This window comes from Rhinatrema bivittatum, chromosome 6 (assembly GCF_901001135.1).
Source record: "Rhinatrema bivittatum chromosome 6, aRhiBiv1.1, whole genome shotgun sequence".
In the NCBI taxonomy this organism is placed as follows: domain Eukaryota; kingdom Metazoa; phylum Chordata; class Amphibia; order Gymnophiona; family Rhinatrematidae; genus Rhinatrema; species Rhinatrema bivittatum.
In genome coordinates, this window is record NC_042620.1 from 149138750 (window position 1) to 149160104 (window position 21355).

Consider the following 21355-nt stretch of genomic DNA (forward strand, 5'->3'; position numbering starts at 1 on the left):
AGACCGGGGGAGCTTCATTTATTATGGAAAATGAGCATGTGATTAAGAGAACCAGGTATACATTTCTCCAACTTGTTTTAATAGACATGGCCTGTGCTTAAAAGGTTAAGAGATTTTTTACTGTATTGAGATGTTTGGGTAAACAGAGTTGACTGGAATTTAGCTCCTGTGTGAAAGATTGGAGAGAGTTCAGTTTCTGCAGGAAGTAAGATTGGTTTCACCTGGAAACATTAGCAACTCTCAGAGCTCAAGCTGAACTCTATAAAGAAAAGAAAAAGGGAAGCAGGCAAGACTGGAGCCAAAAGGAAAACTTGGATTAGTCTGGTCTGCTAAAACATAGCTGTGGATAGACGGGACCTACACAGAAAGACTGAGGGAGGGCAGCATGAAGGCCGGATAAGACTGTGAGCATTCTCTCTCCAATTGTTTCTTTAACATTACGGATTGTTTTAGAGCCATAGGACTGCAGCTCTTCCCAGCTCTGGGGAACTAAACAAACCAAGGCAGGGGTTTTTATGAAGACCTAAAACTGGATTTGGTATTACTTAAAAAAAATAAATCTTAATGTTATCTTTAGTCATCCTGAATATGAAAATATACTTTCAATCAGAAAAATAAGGGGAAAGGGTTCAAAATGAGGGTAAGAGAGAAGCAAATCCAGTTAACTCGAGATGCATGAAAATGTTTTCTTGTCACTGTGATTTCATTGGGTCCCAAAAGGGACAGCCCAGACACGAGCTTTTGCTGCGGGATTAGATGCATGGAATATTTACGGGTTTAGCTTGAATATATTGCTCTAGCCTTTGGACATAGATAATAAATAAATCCTCACTAGAATTCAGCATCCTGTTTGTTTCTTTCGGCCTAGCCTGGGTAGGGCCACAAGTACCTATGTATCAAAATATTAAGGATCTCCCCTATTCTGTTTCTTGAGCACGTGGTCTTAAATTCCTGCACTATTTTTACTTATTTGCTGTGCTTTGTGTCCAGTTTAAACTGCATCCCACAAGTGTCTTTGTGGGACATTGATCAGTTTGCTGTGGATCCTGAAACTGTCAGAGGTTCTAGATGCAAAGTACAAGCGGGACAGGCAAACGGAAAACAAACGAAAGAATCTTAGGGAGCGTGACAATGAAAGATGAATCCAAAAATGCATCACCACAAGCTTGGCTCTTAAGGAATGAATAATATGCTGTGTTAGTGCTCATTTTTTTACATTTGCCTTCCTATATTAGCAATACATCTTCACCATTTCCCCCCCTCGATGACTTGCTTGTATGACACCAGTCTAGAGTTCAAGGCTAGACTAGCACTCGGTGCTGCTCATTGGCCAGCTGTGATTGCTGCGATAGTGGTAGCTCCCTTCCTTCCTTATTTCCCTCCTCATGCTCCAGTGCATTGTCACTGTGGCACCAGGGCTCAGCTGGGCCTGTTGGAGAGGAGACTGGAACTCGTGTCTTCTGCGCCACAATGCACAGCGCTGTGGCCTGACATATGGGACTGACCCACATTTCTCCTTTATAGAATCTCTGCATGATGGCGTTGAGTACAAAATGAGTGCTCTTTTATTTGTTAATAATATCAGTAATATATTAATAATGATATATCTTCCCTTAAATTGATTTTATATCTTGTCTCTGTGTTTTTGAAAAGGTTTTCTGAATTCTGACCAAACTACATTAGTGCTGTTGCAAAGGAAGATCTGTTGGCAGCTCAGTAGTCTGGGAGCTGCTATTTGGCATCGCCAACCAAAAGTAACAGATGGTTACCTAACCATACTGGTGTTAATTTTATAATTGTCTCCCTCCCAATCAAATGTGTATCTATATGCCTATATCACTCTATTTTTTTAACTCTTTTAATTTTTTCCTTTATTTTAAATGTATCGTTAGGTGATTATATGGCTAAAAATATGCTTGACGTGAGAACATAGAATACTGAAAATACTAAATACCTGCCCCCTTTGCATATTAAAACTTCATGAGTGGAGCAGACTCTGGCCACAAACCGTTGCACTCTTCTGGAGCCTAATCCTTCCAGAAATAACAACAGTGACTCTGGAAATTGTTCACCACCTATAACTGATGGGCTGTTCCTGGAGAAACACATTGGAAGCAACTTCTATGGATCTGATTCAGCAGCTTTATGACCTGCATGACCCAAATAATTAGCTTGATTTGGATCTCGTATGAATAGTGTCCTAAACCATTCTCTGTTACAGGAACTGTGAGCACTCTGCCGGCAGGTTGTGTAACTCTTTCCCTCTCCAGTTTCCTTCAAATCATTGAAGCATGGTCTTCCTTAGCTACTGTGGCCTGTAGCAAACAGGGGTGGAGGAGCGTAGCTGGGTTGGCAAGGAATGGGATAGCCCTCTAGTGATGTATTCATGAAGACGAGTGAAGAGAAACATTGAGGGTAATGGAGGAGGCGGGGATGTGGGAGAAAGAGGAGGGGAGGGCCATAGGTTGTAGGAGAGGCTGGCGAGGGAGAAAGAAACTGTTATTGCAAAGTAGTTCCCATCGGCTTGGATGGAGCTCCACAGCATCTGAGAGGATTTATTACTGCTTCAGGTCGGAGTACATTTTATTTGTGGGAGATGCAGCTTCTGTATGTGGTGCACAAGCGTTTGACGGGGATTGGACAGAATACCTCAGAAATGGATGGTTAGGAAGTAGCATCTGTAGGGGCCACTCCTGCTTTTTGCCCAAATATTTTTCAGCAACACCAAATGAGCACTGGGAAACTGCAAGTCAGTCTTTTTGAGAGCTTTATTTATTTAAACTTTTTTTTAAATATCCTACCTTAGCCTAAACAAAACATTCTAAAAATTCAATCCTCAAATATCTTCTGTTTGTTCACTGATGAAACTCTCAGATTTGGTGGAACCAACCTTAAATTTAGCAGGAAATAAAGCTATTTAAAAAAACGTGCAATCATAAAATAATTCTGAGCCATTCTGTGTCACATATGCTGTTAAAAAGGGCACTTGGGGCTAGCCCCATGGCTGAGGCTGCGGCACTGCGCATTGTGGCACTGGAGACTCGGAGTCAAGTGTGCTGTCCCAGGGGAGTTGGCTGAGGTCAGGCGTGTGCTGCAGGCAATGCATCATTTCTTGGGAAGGGAGACAAGGTGATTGCTGCTACTGTCGCTATCCCTGCTGACTATAAAGAGCAGTGTGACGTGATTGTCTCAGAGGAGATGGCCCTCCACACCTGCAAGGCCAGCAGGGATTTTACAGTGCCCCCGGGGTAAGCCATCTGGGGTAGGGAAGATGGTGGCAGTATTCAAAAAAAGAGTGGGGCGAGGCAATAAATAATTCACCAGATCAAGCCTTTGAGGAAATGACCTCAATTGCAACAATCCAAGCTTTTCCATGGCAGCTTTGCCACAAAACCCTACGGCAGAGTCATATTTCAGGCCTGAATAGAGTAGTTTGCGCAATAAGGATATTGGACTTCATTTCAAAATAATTTTGCCTTAAATGCAGAACGGGAGAAACCAGAATTTGCTTGGAAATGACCATCCCTTATTGGCCTGATTTACCAAAGGCATCGGGTTGGGGGAACCTCTTGCTAGAGGGAGCCCTGCACAATGTTCCTTCTAATTTCTGAAAGGCTTACATGTGCCAGCATTTTTCTTTTGTGCAACTGTTTACTAGCTGAGTTCATATTTGTGCAGTGTAATGAAAACATCATCGGGATTTCCTGTGCGCACTGTTTTGCTGCGTGCACATGCGCACGGCGTAGCGGGGGACCACGGTACCACAACAGGGGTGAAGGTTATAGGATGCAGGGTACTGAGGTGTGCATGTTCTGCCTTCTCCTAACACAGAGCCCTGAGAGCAGGCAACAGTAGCAACCAGTTTGGAAAATCACTCATTCACTTCTTTGTTAATAATTAATAGTCTGCCTTTAGGAACAGTGGCTGTATTATGTTGCGATGTTTAGTTTGTTAGCGTGTAAATGTTCTGAACATTGAGAGCCTGATTTGCTAAGCATTTTTTTTTCTCCCCCCCCAGACACAGAATGGGAGAAAACCCTAAAGTAATTTATGCCCTGAGAATAGTAAACACTCGCTGAACCGTGTCAGCTCACTGTCCTGTGTGCCCCTGAAGCACAGGAGCCCTCCGATTTGTCGCCCAAAATGTTGTCTAGATTTTATATACCGTCCCGCCTTTGTAAGCAGGCTGAGAGGAATTTACTGCAGCAGCTTCGATGTCAATCTGGATACAGTCACATTCATGGAAGTCAGTGCTGTAGTCATACCAGGTGACTGAGCATCCTGCTACTCTTACCGTTGCATCCTCTTGTGGAGACTGATTACGAGATTGGTCAGTTTCAGGGGAAGACATTTTTCAAAGCAATCTACGGTAGCTGCTTTGAAATGGATCGGTATGCTGAGGTTTCCCTGGCTGAAAACTGGATGGCTAAAAGCTCAGGCTTCTACATCATGGACGCTCTGTACCTTTTGGCCGCACTGAGAGAAGGCATTCTCCGGGAAGTATTTAGGTCAGGAGAGGAAACTACTATGTACGTGACATTTTCAAACGTACGAGTGTGTGAAGGTTCTGCCGTGGTCTGATGCTCCCGGTTCGCCCAAACACAGATGGATCTTCTGTCTCTTGTTCCACTTTGCAGGACTCCAGGGCTCACTTTGGCAAACATTTGAAGGGAAATGTATATAAACTCCACGGGCCAGTTGGTGAGCCTAAAACCCCGCTGAGGCGACAAAGGAAAAGTAACACCGCCTCTTTTCCCCAGTGTTTGCGGCTCCCTTCAAGCCTAGTTAGTAAAATAAAACTTTATCCACAAGCAGCCCGGATAAGTCAGAAAGTTCCTAATCTTTCTCCTCGGATCAGTTGGCAGGGTTCCTCCCAATACGGGTACATTTTCTTTCAGGGCTTACCTCCCAGTAGCCCTACCTCCACCAGAGCGCTTTTCTGGCCGGCTGGTGCTCTGTCTTGCTGTATCCGCTTGATTGCCGGATCGTACGGGCTTGCAAACCCTGCCCGACCTGGGCTTTCTTTACAGGGTATGCAGCAAGGGTCCTCTTTGAATGGCAACCCTTCTCAGCGCAAAGGTTTGACAAAAAAAAAAACAACAAACTATGGTTAATCACAGTCCTCCTCCACAAGGAATGCAACTGTTTTTTTTCTTTTTAAGTCATAGCACTCCTCAGCACACAGGTTTTCAAAGCAACAAAAACCCCCAAACCTATAGATAACCACAGGCCTCCTCCACAAGGAGTGCAATTGTTTTTTTTCTGACCCTCGCTCCTAACCTGAGCGGGTATAACCACCTCCCACCTGTGGCAGAGCTTGACCATACAGGAACTAACTCTTCGATTAGGTTCAGCTCTCCCACAACCTCCCACAGTTAACTTTCCCTGTTCAAAGTGTGCTGTACCTGAATGCAGTCTCTTTTCTCTTCCACTTTATACTTCTTTGGCTCACTTTGGTTTCCATAGCCTCGTCACTAACTTCCCCTTCCGAAGGGTGGCTTGTGCCTTCCTCCTCCTGGCTCTGACCTGCCTGAATGAATTCCATCTCCTCCTCTTTATCTTCCGGTTCCACTTGTAGCTCCTCCCCACTCAGATCAGGTGCTTCTGGCCCTCCGCTGGGCTCCTCAAGGTAGGACCCGCCCCTTCCTTGCCATTGGACATTCCAAGATGTCCCTCCTGGCTGAGGAGGACCTATCCAGTTAGCTGGTTCCCCCCCTGCAGGGACACTCCCCCTGCCTTTGCCCTGGGATTCCCTTGAGTTCTTTCTTAAATTAGTGCTGCCTTGATACTGCCCAGGGTTGACAGATTCTCCCCTTTTTCTCTGACGGTCTTTGGGGCACCTTCACAGAGTGCTATTCTGCCCCTTTTGGTACCCAGGTAGTTTCTCTTTGAAAATTAGTGAAAGTCCTTAATTTGTTTACGCCTCTCTGAGGCAGGAGTAACTCCATGCTAAACACTGCTGTAGCTTCACATCTCTAACTGCATTCTGAGGCTGATGCAATACAGTGTGCTCAGCCCTGCGCACCGTATAACCCGCAGTTGGACATGGGTTGTATAGGCGCTAACTAATCCCCTTATGCAATAAGGGGATTAGTGCCTCTACAACACGTGTCCAACACGGTGTGAATCTAATAGCACTCATCACTTGCAAATGCATGTGAATGAGGCTATTAGCTATTCACTCCTGATGCAAAAAAAAAAAAATGTGCGTCAAGGATGTACTAAAGTTAATTAATAAAAAACAAAAGCGCCGGCAGTCGGGTGAAGGAAACAGATGCTCAATTGACAAGTGTCCGTTTCTTGAACCCCTGGCTGTGAGGCGTTTAGGAAAAACCGACGCCGATGAACTCGGTGTCGGTTTTCCTAGCTGGCCAACGCGCTCAGGCTCTCGTTAGCAAGGCGGCACTAAGGGCGCGCAAGCGACCCTAGCGACTCCTTGCTAACACTACCCCCTAATTTTAAATATTGCATGGTACCCTCGGGGTGCCGGGGAGTGCGCACTAAGAAAGCGGGTGCTGACTGTTCAGTGCCCGCTTTCTGCACTTAAATATTGCATTGGCCCCTTTGTGGGGATGAATTTGACATGTTTAAAACCTTTAAAGAGTCACTTGTTCAACTGAGGATAGCAGTGCTTGCTTTTTTATAAACTGCTTTGGCATACCCTCGCACTTATGTTACCCTATATTAATTTCACACTGGCTTTCTTATACTAGTACTAATCTAAACCTCTTTCTCCTTTCATTCACAAGTTTATACCCTCTTTCTCTCACTTGCTCGCCACACACTTTCCATATGCATGCAAAAATAACTCCTCATATATACTATTCATAATTGTTTTATCATATAGTATATCTCTGTGTTATAAGGGATCACCAGAATTGCAGGGAGATAGACACAGACACTTTTGTCATTCAGCAATGCTACATTACATGAACCACTCACAATGACTACTTATAGCACTACATAGAATCAGTTTTATATCACACAATTTATTATGCAGATATATCACTCATGCTCCTCCTTCACACATCAAATACCACATACAAGCTTATAGTTCACCACACATATCTCTTCTACCATATATTGAGCACTCTGCATACAAAAAGGTATCAAGAAATTGGGGGGAGTGGTTTTAAGATGTCCGCTCCTAATGCTTTCTCCCACTGAGACCGGCAGTTCTTTTGAGTTTTTTTTTCCCTACTAAATAGGTTTTTCCCCTTATTTTCGATTGGAGAAAAGGAAAGGGAAAGCACGTACCTTCCCTAAGATTTCATCACCGATGCCCACTGGCCCGATCGACAAGTTTGTCATGTTTAGCAGCAGGGGAATGACACAGTTTAATGGATCTGAAGAAGTGTCCTTGGAGGGTGCAGTGTGTGACAGTTCTGCCTCGCTCCTCCTGGACCTCTGACCAGCTTATCCCAGAGCCTGGCATTGAGACCATTCTTCTTGCTATAGGAGATCCTAGCCCCGCGGGACTTTTGCGATCTGCCCTGGATGCGCCAGCTGAGTTGCTGCCTGCATCGGTGGGAGCTGAGGGGCCAAGAGGAACACTCACGGGAAAAAATGGCGCTTCCTGTAACTTGGTGGTGTCAGATTTGCTGGGAAATTCACTTTTACCTCAGGTAACAACAAAAGGGATAGAAGAATTTATATAACTCTTGACTCTATTTGGGAAGCAATTGCCAGTCTTTCCTCTCAGCTGGGACAGTATGTTATCTCTCAGCAGTCTCTTACTGAATTGCTACAAAATTCCAAGAAAGACCTGGAAAAATGATCTCAAGTTTTGGAATTTCAGCCTCAGATTTCTTTGCGTAAACAAGATGTTGGGAATATCTCTAAAGGCCATTTGGCACTGCAATATAAAATTTAAACTTTAGAGAATGTGGTGAGATCTAGGAATATTCAATTAATAATCTTTCCCAAACAAAAAATATATATCACCATCTCTGATATTAAGAAGATATTTTATGGAGGTATTGAAAATTCCAGAGAATATATTACCACCCTTGGCTAAGGTGTATTATTTACCATCAGCGAAGAAAACCCCTTCTCAGGACTTAAACTCGCAACCTTCCTTGGATATTTTGAACATAACTGGTTTCTTGGAAAACTGTGGATCTGCTGAGACTGTTGCTGCATCTTTAATAGCTACTTTTGTGGTGGACTCAGATCGGGACTTGGTGATGAGATATTTTTTCCGTAATAGGATTTCCTGTTTCCTGAATTTTCATATTAATATATTTCCTGATGTTGCAAAAGCTACCCAGATTAGAAGGAAAATGTTTCTTTTGTTGCATCCAGGGGTGTTACAACTTGGGGCATTGTTTCGGTTAAATTTTCCTTGCAAATGTGTGATCAAACTGCAAGGAGTCAAATATATTTTTTATGACCTGCACAATTAACCAATTTCATTTCTCAGAGGCAATCTTCCATCTCTCCACTGAGTGTCTCATCTGCTATGTTATCTGTCCCTCATACTGATGGCTAAATAAGTATTTAGCTGAGCCTAATTAGGTTCAGCCTTGTCTTTATTCTTCACTCTATAAATTGATTCCTTGCATTGTTTTCCACAATCTCCCCCATGAATTGTGGACTAACATAGGAAGATATTTTTTATTTAATTGAATTTTCCTTGATATGTTTCTCTCTGTTTCTATACAAGAATAATTTCTTGGAATTATTGTATAAGCAATATATATAATTTTATATATATATATATATATATATATCTAAACAATATAGTGGGGCATTAATAAATTGTGAAAACTATAAATATACTGGAATAGCATTCATAAAATTAAAGGTATTGAAACTGAGCTGAAATAGCATATTTTTAATCATTGGGCTCCTGCATAGATATTTTGACTTTTTTCTTTTTTATACTGCATATAAATGCACTGTCCTGTTTATAAAAACAAAAAAACCCAAAGAATTCAATTCACATTTTTTAAACTGTAGCTTCAAAATGAAACCTTGTCCAAAGAGCAAAGTTCCAATGAAACTGAAAATTCCAAACAACCTCAAATATCCACTTTATAAATATGCAGTGGGTACTTTCCTGTGTGGGTACAAAAATAGTAATCTAATGTGATGTTGTTGCCTAAGTCCAATGGAAAGATTCACAGATAGCATTCCAGTTTATGCCCAAAAAGTGACATATACAATAGTGATCATAATATGATCAAATTTGAATTAATGACTGGAAGGGGGACAGTAAGCAAATCCATGGCTCTCGTGCTAAACTTTCAAAAGGGAAACTTTGATAAAATGAGAAAAATTGTTAGAAAAAAACTGAAAGGAGCAGCTACAAAGGTAAAAAGTGTGCAAGAGGCATGGTCATTGTTAAAAAATACGATCCTAGAAGCACAGTCCAGATGTATTCCACACATTAAAAAAGGTGGAAAGAAGGCAAAACGATTACTGGCATGGTTAAAAGGGGAGGTGAAAGAAGCTATTTTAGGCAAAAGATCTTCATTCAAAAATTGGAAGAAGGATCCAACAAAAGAAAATAGGATAATGCGTAAGCGTTGGCAAGTTAAATGTAAGACATTGATAAGACAGTCTAAGAGAGAATTTGAAAATAAGTGGGCCGTAGAGGCAAAAGCTCACAGTAAAAACTTTTAAAAATATATCCGAAGCAGAAAGCCTGTGAGGGAGTCAGTAGGACCGTTAGATGATCGAGGGATTAAAGGGGCACTTAGAGAACATAAGGCCATCGCGGAAAGATTAAATGATTTCTTTGCTTCGATGTTTACTGAAGAGGATGTTGGGGAGATACCCGTACTGGAGAAGATTTTCATGGGTAATGAATCAGATGGACTGAACCAAATCACGGTGAACCTAGAAGATGTGGTAGGTCTGGTTGACAAACTGAAGAGTAGTAAATCACCTGGACCGGATGGTATACACACCAGAGTTCTGAAGGAACTAAAAAATGAAATTTCAGACCTATTAGTAAAAATTTGTAACCTATCATGAAAATCATCCATTGTACCTGAAGACTGGAGGATAGCTAATATAACCCCAATATTTAAAAAGGGCTCCAGGGGCGATCCGGGAAACTACAGACCGGGTAGACTGACTTCAGTGCCAGGAAAAATAATGGAAAGTGTTCTAAACATCAAAATCACAGAACATATAGAAAGACATGGCTTAATGGAACAAAGTCAGCATGGCTTTACCCAAGGCAAGTCTTGCCTCACAAATCTGCTTCACTTTTTTGAAGGCGTTAATAAACATGTGGGTAAAGGTGAACCAGTAAATGTAGTGTACTTGGATTTTCAGAAGGTGTTTGACAAAGTTCCTAATGAGAGGCTTCTAGGAAAAGTAAAAAGTCATGGGATAGGTGGCGATGTCCTTTCGTGGATTACAAACTGGCTAAAAGACAGGAAACAGAGAGTAGAATTAAATGGGCAATTTTCTCAGTGGAAGGGAGTGGGCAGTGGAGTGCCTCAGGGATCTGTATTGGGACCCTTACTTTTCAATATATTTATAAATGATCTGGAAAGAAATACGATGAGTGAGATAATCAGATTTGCAGATGATACAAAATTGTTCAGAGTAGTTAAATCACAAGCAGATTGTGATAAATTGCAGGAAGATCTTGTGAGACTGGAAAATTGGGCATCGAAATGGCAGATGAAATTTAATGTGGATAAGTGCAAAGTGATGCATATAGGGAAAAATAACCCATGCTATATTTACACAATGTTAGGTTCCATATTAGGTGCTACCACCCAAGAAAGAGATCTAGGCGTCATAGTGGATAACACATTGAAATCGTTGGTTCAGTGTGCTGCGGCAGTCAAAAAAGCAAACAGAATATTGGGAATTATTAGAAAGGGAATGGTGAATAAAACGGAAAATGTCATAATGCCTCTGTAGCGCTCCATGGTGAGACCGCACCTTGAATACTGTGTACAATTCTGGTCGCTGCATCTCAAAAAAGATATAATTGCGATGGAGAAGGTATAGAGAAGTGCGACCAAAATGATAAGGGGAATGGAACAGCTCCCCTATGAGGAATGACTAAAGAGGTTAGGGCTTTTCAGCTTGGAGAAGAGATGGCTGAGAAGGAGATATGATAGAGGTGTTTAAAATCATGAGAGGTCTAGAACGGGTAGATGTGAATCGGTTATTTACTCTTTCAGATAATAGAAAGACTAGGGGGCACTCCATGAAGTTAGCATGTGGCACATTTAAAACTGATCGGAGAAAGTTCTTCTTCACTCAATGCACAATTAAATTCTGGAATTTGTTGCCAGAGGATGGGGTTAGTGCAGTTAGTATAGCTGTGTTAAAAAAAGGATTGGATAAGTTCTTGGAGGAGAAGTCCATTACCTGCTATTAATTGAGTTGACTTAGAAAATAGCCACTGCTACTACTAGCAACAGTAACATGGAATAGACTTAGTTTTGGGGTACTTGCCAGGTTCTTATGGCCTGGAATGGAAACAGGATGCTGGGCTTGATGGACCCTTGGTCTGACCCAGTATGTTATGTTCTTATTCATGAGCAGGAAACATTTCAAACATTTAAACAAAACGTTTTGGTCACTTGGATGCAGGCTAGTAGCATAAGGCAATGTTTCCCAACCCTGACCGCGACGTGCACCTAAAACCAATCAGGTTTTCAGGATATTCATAAAGCATATGTATGAGATAGATTTGCATTCACTAGAGTTCCAGAGGTCAATATTCAAACCTGGCCATTTAAGTAACTTATCCAGCAAAGTTACAAGGTATATTTGGCGACACAGCTAAGCAACTGAATATAAGTGCATAGATTTGCACTGAGCCCTATAAGTTATAACCAAGTTTAGACCTGCTCTATGGCACATCTACCTTCGCTGGTTAACTTATGCAACTAAGATTAAATATTGCTAGTTAGCCACATAAGTTATGCGGAAATGACTAAACAGAGCATCCATACACAGGAAGTGTAGACGGATCGGGAAAGTGTTGCTCAACTGTCTTATATAACCGACATTTTCAGCTTTCAAAACATCACAACCTTAAAGGCAAACCGCGCTACACATTGGACAACTAGAATATATACATCTTATGCCAATGTTTACCAACCCTCTACTGGAGGCACACCTATCCAGTTATATTTTCAGGATTTTCACAGTGGATATGCATGAGATAGATTTGCCCACAACGTTTGCAGCTAACTTTCTACCTGTATCGATGACTCGTGTGGCTAAGTGGCAGCTGTTGAACATAGGAGTATATTCAGCGTCTGCTACTTAACCACATAAGCTATATTTATGTAGATAAATGCGCTGACCCGCTTTGAATATTGACCTCCTGATATATGCAAATCTATCTCATGCATATCCACTGTGAAAATCCTGAAAATATAACTGGATAGGTGTGCCTCCAGTAGAGGGTTGGTAAACATTAGCATAAGGTGTATATATTCTAGTTGTCCAATGTGTAGCGCGGTTTGCCTTTAAGGTTGTGATGTTTTGAAAGCTGAAAATGTCGCTGTTATATGAGACAGTTGAGTAATACTTTCCCGATCAGTCTATACTTCCTCTGTATGGATGCTCTGTTTAGTCATTTCTGAGTTGAAAAGGCATCCTATGCTAGGAGAGGTGGGGTGGAGACTGGAGCTGCAGAATAGTAAAAAGCACACATTGGTTTGTGGATGGAATGTTCATCCTTGATTGATATACGGTAACGTTAATAAAGCAATGAGTGCAAAGCAAAGTATGCATGGGGGTAAGGCAATTTATGGTCATTTTTTTGGATTTATGTATATACATAAGTTTTCCATAATTCCTTTATAGTGTTCTCTTTAACTTCCTTCCAGTAATGACAGTGATTTTTCCACCAGAATGAAGATTTCTATTTTTATTCTCTTTTCATTTTCTCCATTGATTCTTATGGAGCTGGGCCAAATAAGCGACTTTGAGCATATTTAAATGAGGTTGAAGTGTGGGAAAGTATTGTTGGTTTTCTGCCTTTAGTACAAGTTGGGAGCCTATAATCAGTTGTCTTCCTTTGCCCAATGCTACATGTTGTTGAGGTCAGGAGAGTGACTTTGTGTATGCAAAACAGGATGAGTATTGCGTATTGTAATAAAGCTAATAATGTATTATGGGATTCTGAGTGCAGGATGGCCTACAACAAGTGTAAAAGGGGTTTATTCAGTATTCCTGAGATATCTAGGGAATTTAGAACAGAAAAGCAAAAAAAAAAAAAAGTTATGAAAATTTCTGTTTTTCTTACTTTTTGTTCCCTTAGCCGCCACTGGTTCAAGCGATTTTCAGTGGGGATCCAGAGGAGATTCGCATGTTGATCTATAAAACTGAAGATGTCAATGCTCTGGTAAGTAACTGGATCATGTGATGTCAGCTGACTTTGTGAGTGGTGACCTCACGGCGCCTCACTTATCTTCAAGTACAATTCTGTAAGTAAAAGACTAGCCAGATACTCACAATGCTACTGAGAGGATCTCCATCTCTGCACAAGTTTCTTGGAGCTTCATGTTTACAAGCTAGTCTAAATGAGGGAGCATGCCTTGAATTTCTAAAGAGCCTGGTAATTAATTAGTTTTTTTTTGTGGAGCAGAGGTCAAGTCATTTAGGATTTGTGTGTTCTTCTTGTTTAAACTCTTTTGGCCACAGCTCTCGCATGACAGCTAGAGAGTTGGCGCTCTGCCAGATTCTCCCATAGGAATTGTACCGTGGCCCAGATTGACTCATTTCTAGCTGGGGCTACAGCAGTTATAAATAAGCAGAGGTTAGCTTCACTTAGCTTTCTACTCTATCCGTGGAAGCTTTTTTTAAAAAACTAAATAACATTTTAACCCATTGGAATTAACCATTTTCTGCCTCCTTTAATATTTGTCAGTTCTAGGAAAGATAACAGATCTTCCAGAAAGAAGAATGCATACACGGACGTATGTCCTAGTAGCACTTTAGAAATGGCACGTAACAGTAGTAGTAGTAATAGATAAAAGATTTTCTCCTGGACACAAAATGGAATGTTATATTTTAAAAATTTGGCCTTTAGGCCTTCATCTGGAAGTGGACTTCCAGGTTCAATGCAGCCTTCTATTTATGGGAGCTTCAAGTGTACCAGTACTTGCTAGCTTCTGCTAGTTTTAGATCTTTGTTGTCCCTTTCTCCTTTTTTTGTCTTTTTCTACCACACAAAGAATAGAAAGTATGAACACCTGATGCAATGATGGAAGAGAGGAGAAAATGGAGGTCCAGCACAAGAGCAGAGGAAAGGGACCTTCTAGGCCTGGGGTGGACCTCATCCCACTCCAGATAGGAGAATCCAGAAGTAACTGACCCAAAGTAGTTGCCCTCACCAATTAGTTCTCCGTAGACACTTTAACTACTGCTTATTCACAAACTGAAAGCATCACTGTAAATGCATAGGGCAGAATACTGCTTTGTGCAAGTTCCCTGAAGAACTACAACCATTTTGAAAATTGTTTTTTTTAACAAGGCATTTGTGTTTGTTGCATAGTGAATCATTTCCTTGTTAATGATCGGTGAGACTAAAACTATTATGCTAGTATAATTGTTATGCATCGTCTCTATGCTGCATATACTATGGATTCAAATTATATTATTTCTAGAACAGAATAAAGAGCTGTATTCACCAGTAAAGCCTAAATCAGCGAATGCAATCAACTCATTCCAGTTTAACCAAAGAATATTGCTCTGATATATGGATGCATGGCAGGTGTTTTCAAAGATTAATGTACAAATGGATTGTTACCATTTAAAGTTGGTGACACTCTGTCTACAGCTCTTTGATTGAACACATTCATATCCAAGCCATAGAATAGCTCAGCATCCACTCAAATGAAAGGGGACTTTCAGACTCGTGGCAGGTGAAATACAAAATGTGGACCTGGAGTACATTTGAAGATCTGCTGGCAACTTGTTGAAACAATTGCTAGTTCTCAAATATTTGTACACAGAGAGCTATGGTACAGACTTTTAAAATGAACTCCCCAGGTTGAAATAGCTGTCTCTGGTTTACCTGGTCCCTAGGGCTTCGGGACAGCAATGTTTTTCTCTTTTCTGCCTCCTCTAATCAGGCTGTGGCGATGCAGCTGCTTGATAGGATCACTGGCAGTGCTTGGTAATTACAAACCTCTGTTCTCAAGTCTGTTTGCAGATGCAGGAGGTGGGTTCCAGTTTTCGTTAACAGTTTTATAGTCTCCCCCCCCCTGATTTAAAGAATGCATCTGTTTTGCAGGCAGATCCAGGTACCAACAGTAATGGCACAGGCCTTGGCATAACTTGTTGCATAAACTAGCATGGTTTATAAAAACTGGGTTAAGGATTTCAGTGGTAGAAGAGAGGCCATGCTAGCACGCTAGAAATAAAACGAGTTAAAAAGAAAACCAACAAAGCATTTGGAAAGAGAAGATGCCTTTCTAAGAGTGGTGGTGTGTTTTCTGTTTTTCTTATCGGATGTCCTCCCCCTGCCACGATTTGCCAGCCGTGCATCATTCGGTAGGTTTTGAAAGGGTGGTGGTGTTTTTTTTTTAGTCTTTTGAATCCTGAGCTTTGCTGCAGGGATACAAAAGATCACATAGGATTTTCTTAGCTTTTCAGTACTTTGTAATGGATAAAGTTTATGGAAAGAATATTCCCAAAATCTCTACTACATTTCCTAATGGTGTTTGGTGAAAAATGTGGGCTCTTGCTAGTATTTATACTCCTGGAGGGCAATCATGTTCTAATGCAGGTAAATCCGGATTTATTCACGGAGATTACAGTTCTGAATCTCTGTGTGTCCTTTCTTGTGCAAGGTATGTGGATACCTTGCACCTGCTTTGTGTGCTCTGCCTAGATTGTCAGTTTCTTTTCGAAAATGAGCCTGGGAGGCTCTTTGTGTCCCTGCCCCTGTGCATAAATGTTGAAAGTACACTCTCTTGGTCTTGTCACATTTGTCCAAAGTATTGTTTTATTTCTTTTTGTATCCATTGATAAGAATCAAGGAATGAAACAAACCAGTATGGTATTGATTTTCTCCTTTGCTTAGCTGTTTTGCGATTTGCAGGGCATAGGTGTGCATTTCAAAAACTGAAGACAGATTTAAAAATATGTGACTTCTGTCCATGTAGTGAAAGTACAAAGAATGCTTGAAAACATAGTACTCCTTATTTTTGGTATACGAAAGAGATTGGGAGAGCAAGTCTACCATTTTCATAGAGCATTTCTCTTTTTTTTAAATTTTTTATTCATGGGTTTGTCTGGACAGGAACCCAAAATAATTTTGTTTCTCCGTCAACATATAGGCATGAATCAGCCATAGTGCGTGGGTGATATCATCCGATTACATTGACACAGACTCAGCTCTCAGAGCTCAGTAAGTTCTTACAAAGCATGAGTGCCCCTCAGTCTTTTTTTATCTGAGCTCCTGCACAGATGTGTTCCCAGTCTCTTAAAATATTTCTTGGCCTAGTTATTTTGGCCTTGTTATTTGCTTCAGATTCATGATTTGTAAAGTTTTTTTCTTTTCCTCACTGCCTTGGCAACCTCTCAACAGAACTTTTCAATTTTAACCTCCCCCCCCCCCCCCCCCCCAAAAAAAAAACCAACAAAAAAGGAAGAATGTAGAAACTCAAGGCCCAAAAGCCTGCGGTAAGTGGATGGGTGAAGTATGTCCATTTCTGACACCCATTCTGTTTGCTATCACTTTCTGGGTCCGGATCAAGATGTTGCTGTGTCAGTTGTCGTCAGATGTCCGTAAGCATGCATCAGTTCCACGCCTGTGGAGAGTGCCATTGGGTAAGACCCTGAAGCCTTAGCATGAGAGAGGGCAGTGTCGTGGCTCCTCCTCCTGCACTGAGGCATCTTCTTTCTCTGGGCACCACAAGAAGCCAAGGCAGGATAGGGTTTCCTCTGTCTCTTGCAAGTCAAGGAAGGCTCTCCCTGCTGTGGTGCTAACTCCTGGATCAAGCAAGGAATGGAAGCCTATAGCACCAGATGAGGCGATGAGAAGAGCACTGAAGTGATCCCCTCTGGGGCTATCTCCCTCGGCATTCTAAAATCCTGTGCCATTGGCACGGAGTTCTGGTGGAGTGGACCCTTCCTTGATGCTGAGATGGGAGATCGCTTTCTCAATGCAAGTGTCATCATCCTTTCTGGAGCAGAAGATCCCTATGGTGCTGAGTCACTTATTCTATCTGGACCTGGCACCAGTCTAGACTCTGTCTCACTGGTGTGGAGCTTGCACTCCAGGACACAGTCAGCTCCCGCGATGCAGGTCTCTAAGGCACCATGAGTTTCTTTGGAGTGGAGCATCTCAGCATGCAAAGACAGGCACCCTACTTCCATGTAGGGTAGAGCTTTGGCCAGAGAGCAGCTTTGCTGGCACTGATGCCCAGTGGTGCCAGTCAACATTGGCACAACTGGCGTAAAATGTATTTGAATCTACTGCATCTGTGGTTTCAACCACTTCAGCTCCAAGCTCCTATTTGGTGTTATCAGCAACACTCGTGAAGATGAGTCCATCTGGGCCTCTGAAGAGGATATCTGTCCCCTCAATTTCAGCTCAAAGGGTCCCTCAACCAGTGGGAGCCCAGCTTTTTGGAGCTAGTGAAGGATTTCTTTGCCTCCTTTAATCCTGAAGACTAGGGAGGGAAATTGGATCCTCTCCTGTCCAGGATGGAGGACAATTTTCCACACAGTAGAGCCACTCAGAGTCCATGAGAGGTTCATGCTTCATCTCGAGGGCTTCCAGCAGTCTTTGTCCTTAGATAGTAGATTCACCTTCTCCAGGGAAATCCCTACATGGTTCAGAAGAAGAAATGGATTCAGCTCATTCTGAATTTCTACTGGACATTTCTCTTTCAGACAGAGGGTTCCCAAGTCTCACTGTCATTGTCGTCAGGATACTGGCTCAGTGTTCTTCCATGGTCAGGGGAGGATGATTCTACAAGGATTCCTTAAGATCCCCTGGTAGACTTGTCTCAGCATATATCTCTTCTGGAAGATCTCTAGATAAGCTAACAAAGTCATTGACCATCAATATGATGAAGGAGCAGTATCTGAAAATGGATGTTTTCGGTTTGTTGAAATTTCTTTAATCTACAGTAGACTCTGTGTCCATCCTGGTACATAGCTACTTAAAGGACTTACAGATGAGGATATGGTAAGCTCCAGTGTCCTGCCTTCCAGTAACTTAAAAGATTGATCTGACGTATAGAGTCCAAGCCTTCCTGGGCTTTGGAGTTTTACAACTACTGTACCATTCTGAGGTAGTGTAGTTGGCAGAGAGCAAAGCGCAAATGGGATCATTCTAACATGCCTCTCGGGAAAAACCCAAAGATGTTGGTTGCATTTGGGAAGATCTCCCAGGAATCCATGCTAACTGACCAGCTCACCAGTTGCACATGGTGCAATACTATTTATTTATTTAAATGTAACCCTCTTATGGTGGATTTTCTGTATCCTGAGAGACCATAAATTAATTTGTATCTGGGGGGCGCCATTCTCTCTCTCTGTCTTCCATGTTCCTTGTCCCCAGGGGTGGGCTTCTGCTCTTGGGAAAATGTACACCTGCCCTGGGCATTAAAGGTTATCTTCCTTCCTGTGTGCATCGCCCCAGCTCTTTGGGACAGGTTTGGATACAGACCATGCAAGACTCACTGGCTGGGTGTTCAAATAATATTTTACTGTGATTTGTGGTAAGGCAATCAAGATGTGTAAATAACATAAGGTCCAAATACTACTCCTGGGGGAATTGTGCGCAAAAAAATTTAAAATTCTGAATACACATTTTCTAAATTCTACAAAATTCTGCACATTTATTTGACAAAAGAACACTACTTTTTGCAATTTATCAGTCATATGCTTTCTCCCACATACCATCTGTCACACACATGTTCTGTCTCTCCACACACACACACTCTCCCCCCCCCCCCCCACAGACTTCCAGGCAGGCATCTTCCCACCCACGCCAGCTTGCAACAAACACACGGGCTCACACATACACTGGGCCTGGGCCTGGGCCTCTTTGTCACCTGCCAGCGGGATGAGGTCCGCTGGCAGCCCCTGGGTCCTCTCTCTCTTTCACCACAGTAGGGGTGGTGGAGAGGAGATAAACAGGAACAGAAGCAGAGGTCAAAGGAGGATTCACATCTCCACCTGCTGTAGGCCAGGGGCAGGAACCCATGGCATGGCACAGCATGGCACTAGACAGCTGAGCAGACAATGACCTCCACTGCTACTGAATCAGGAAGCTAGCTCCAAGCCTCACATGCAGCAACAGGAGTTGCATTTAACCAAACATCTCCAGCTGCTGTGGGGCTGGTCTCGCGCAGCAGGAGATGTTTGGTTAAACACAACCTCTACGGGGGAAGTCAGAGTCCGCTCAGCTGTCCAGTGCCAGAGCACATGTCAAAGGCTGCAGACCTGTGGCCCAGAACAAATGCGCGGTGGAACTTACTGCGAACCTCACCCGTGCTGTGATGCCTCCCTGCGAACTTGCCCGTACCGCGATGCCTCTGCGCGCTTACAGTGATGCTTCCTCTTCCGGCAGGCGAGCATGCCAGCTTAGTCTCAGCGACAGTGTAGCCGATGCTGCTGTGCTAGGTGAGGGAGGAAATCTGCGGGAAGGGAGAATTCTATGCAAATTCCGCAGTAGCGCCGAATTCCCCCAGGACTAAAATACATCCAGGTTTAGTGATGGCCAGAGAATACTCACTGTTTTTGTTTCTCTTACTGTGTAGGTGTTCCTCGTGGTGGGGTGTTGAGATTTTAGTATCCTTCATTGGGGAAGAAATTATATCCCAATAAGGCCAGGGTGTCCTAATAGTGGGTAGGTTTCCTGGTTCTCACACTACCTGAGGTCCATGGTGCAAATCCCGATCTCCAGCCTGGCTGCTGTCCTGCATCCTGGGATGGAAACTCTGGCTTGGGGGTTTCCGGTGTCTTCCTCCTCTTCTGTCCAGCTTGGATTTCAGAGGACCTTTCTGGGGGGAAAGATCTGTTCTGGAAGCAGGTCTTAATTCCCAGTCCTGGGTAAGGAAGGGGGCAGAAAAAAAAATACTTTCTTCCCAATTCGATGGCGAACTTCAATATAATAGAACAAATACTGGAACCTTAGAGGTGAATTTTAAAAGCCGGGTGCGCATCAAAATTGGGAGATGTGCACGCATGTAGAACGTGTGTATGCCCACCCGATTTTTAAAGCTGCTTACATGCGCACGCAGCTCCCGACACTTGAATATCTCACTTGTAATGAAAAGGGGGCGTGATGTGGGCAGGGCCAAGAGCTGAGCATGCAGGTACCCAGGCAATAGTGCCATGTAAGTTAACTTCTGCTATGGAGGAGGTGTAAGTTAAAAAAAAAAATGCAGACATCCCTGAGGGGTTTAAAGGGTCTGGGGTAACGGGGGAGTGCAAGCTAAAGAACTAGGTAGGTTTGGAGGACCTAGCTCTAGACTGGTTGATGAACTGGTGAAACTGGTCATGGCGTGGATTTCCCCACTTGCGCGGCTCAAATCCGATTTACTGTGCTTAGCGTGCACAAACTTACGGGCTGATTCAGTAAAGTCCACGGGAGAGCGGGCATTTGCCCGCTCTCCCGGTGCGCGCACAGGCACTCGCCTGTGCGCGCGATACAGTATTTAAATTAGGCTCGGCGGTAGAAACGGCAAAAGGAGGCGCTAGGGACACTAGCGCGTCCCTAGCGCCTCCTTTTTGACAGGAGCGGCGGCTGTCAGCGGGTTTGACAGCTGCCGCTCAATTTTGCCGGCGTCTGTTCTCGAGCCCGCTGACAGCCACGGGCTCTGAAACTGGACGCCGGCAAAATTGAGCGTCCGGTTTTCGACCCGACAGCCGCTGGCTGACTTCAAAATTTTTTTTTTCTTTTTTTACATTTTTTAGCCTTCAGGACCTCCGACTTAATATCGCCATGATATTAAGTCGGAGGGTGCACAGAAAAGCAGTTTTTACTGCTTTTCTGTGCATTTTCCCGGTGCCCGAAGAAATTAGCGCCTACCTTTGGGTAGGCGCTAATTTCTGAAAGTAAAATGTGTGGCTTGGCTGCACATTTTACTTACTGAATCGCGTGTGAATACCTAATAGGCCCATCAAATGCATTGCATGTTGAGGGCGCTATTAGGTTCGGCGGGTTGGACGTACATTTTTCGTCCCTTACTGAATAAGGGGTAAGGGGAAACGCGCGTCCAATCAAGGAGCGCACTGTACTGTATCAGCCTGTTAATTAGGAGCACAGATGCACGTGCCTAGGCTATTTTATAATATGCATGCATATGTGCGTGTATGTTATAAAATTGCCAGGTCTAGGGTGCACGCCGACGCACACCCATATATGTGTGCCTGCGCACCCATTTAAAAAAGTAACC

General features: G+C 43.0%; 1 protein-coding gene across 4 annotated transcripts in view; it reads left to right on the forward strand.

The window, feature by feature from the left end:
- ANKRD44 (ankyrin repeat domain 44) overlaps positions 1 to 21355 on the forward strand; it is a 427478-nt gene that overhangs the window by 125107 nt on the left and 281016 nt on the right. For all 4 annotated transcript variants that reach the window (XM_029606056.1, XM_029606057.1, XM_029606058.1 and 1 more), the window contains exon 2: positions 13253 to 13336. In XM_029606056.1, coding sequence (XP_029461916.1) covers positions 13253 to 13336 — 84 coding nt within the window. The remainder of the gene's footprint in view (positions 1 to 13252; positions 13337 to 21355) is intronic.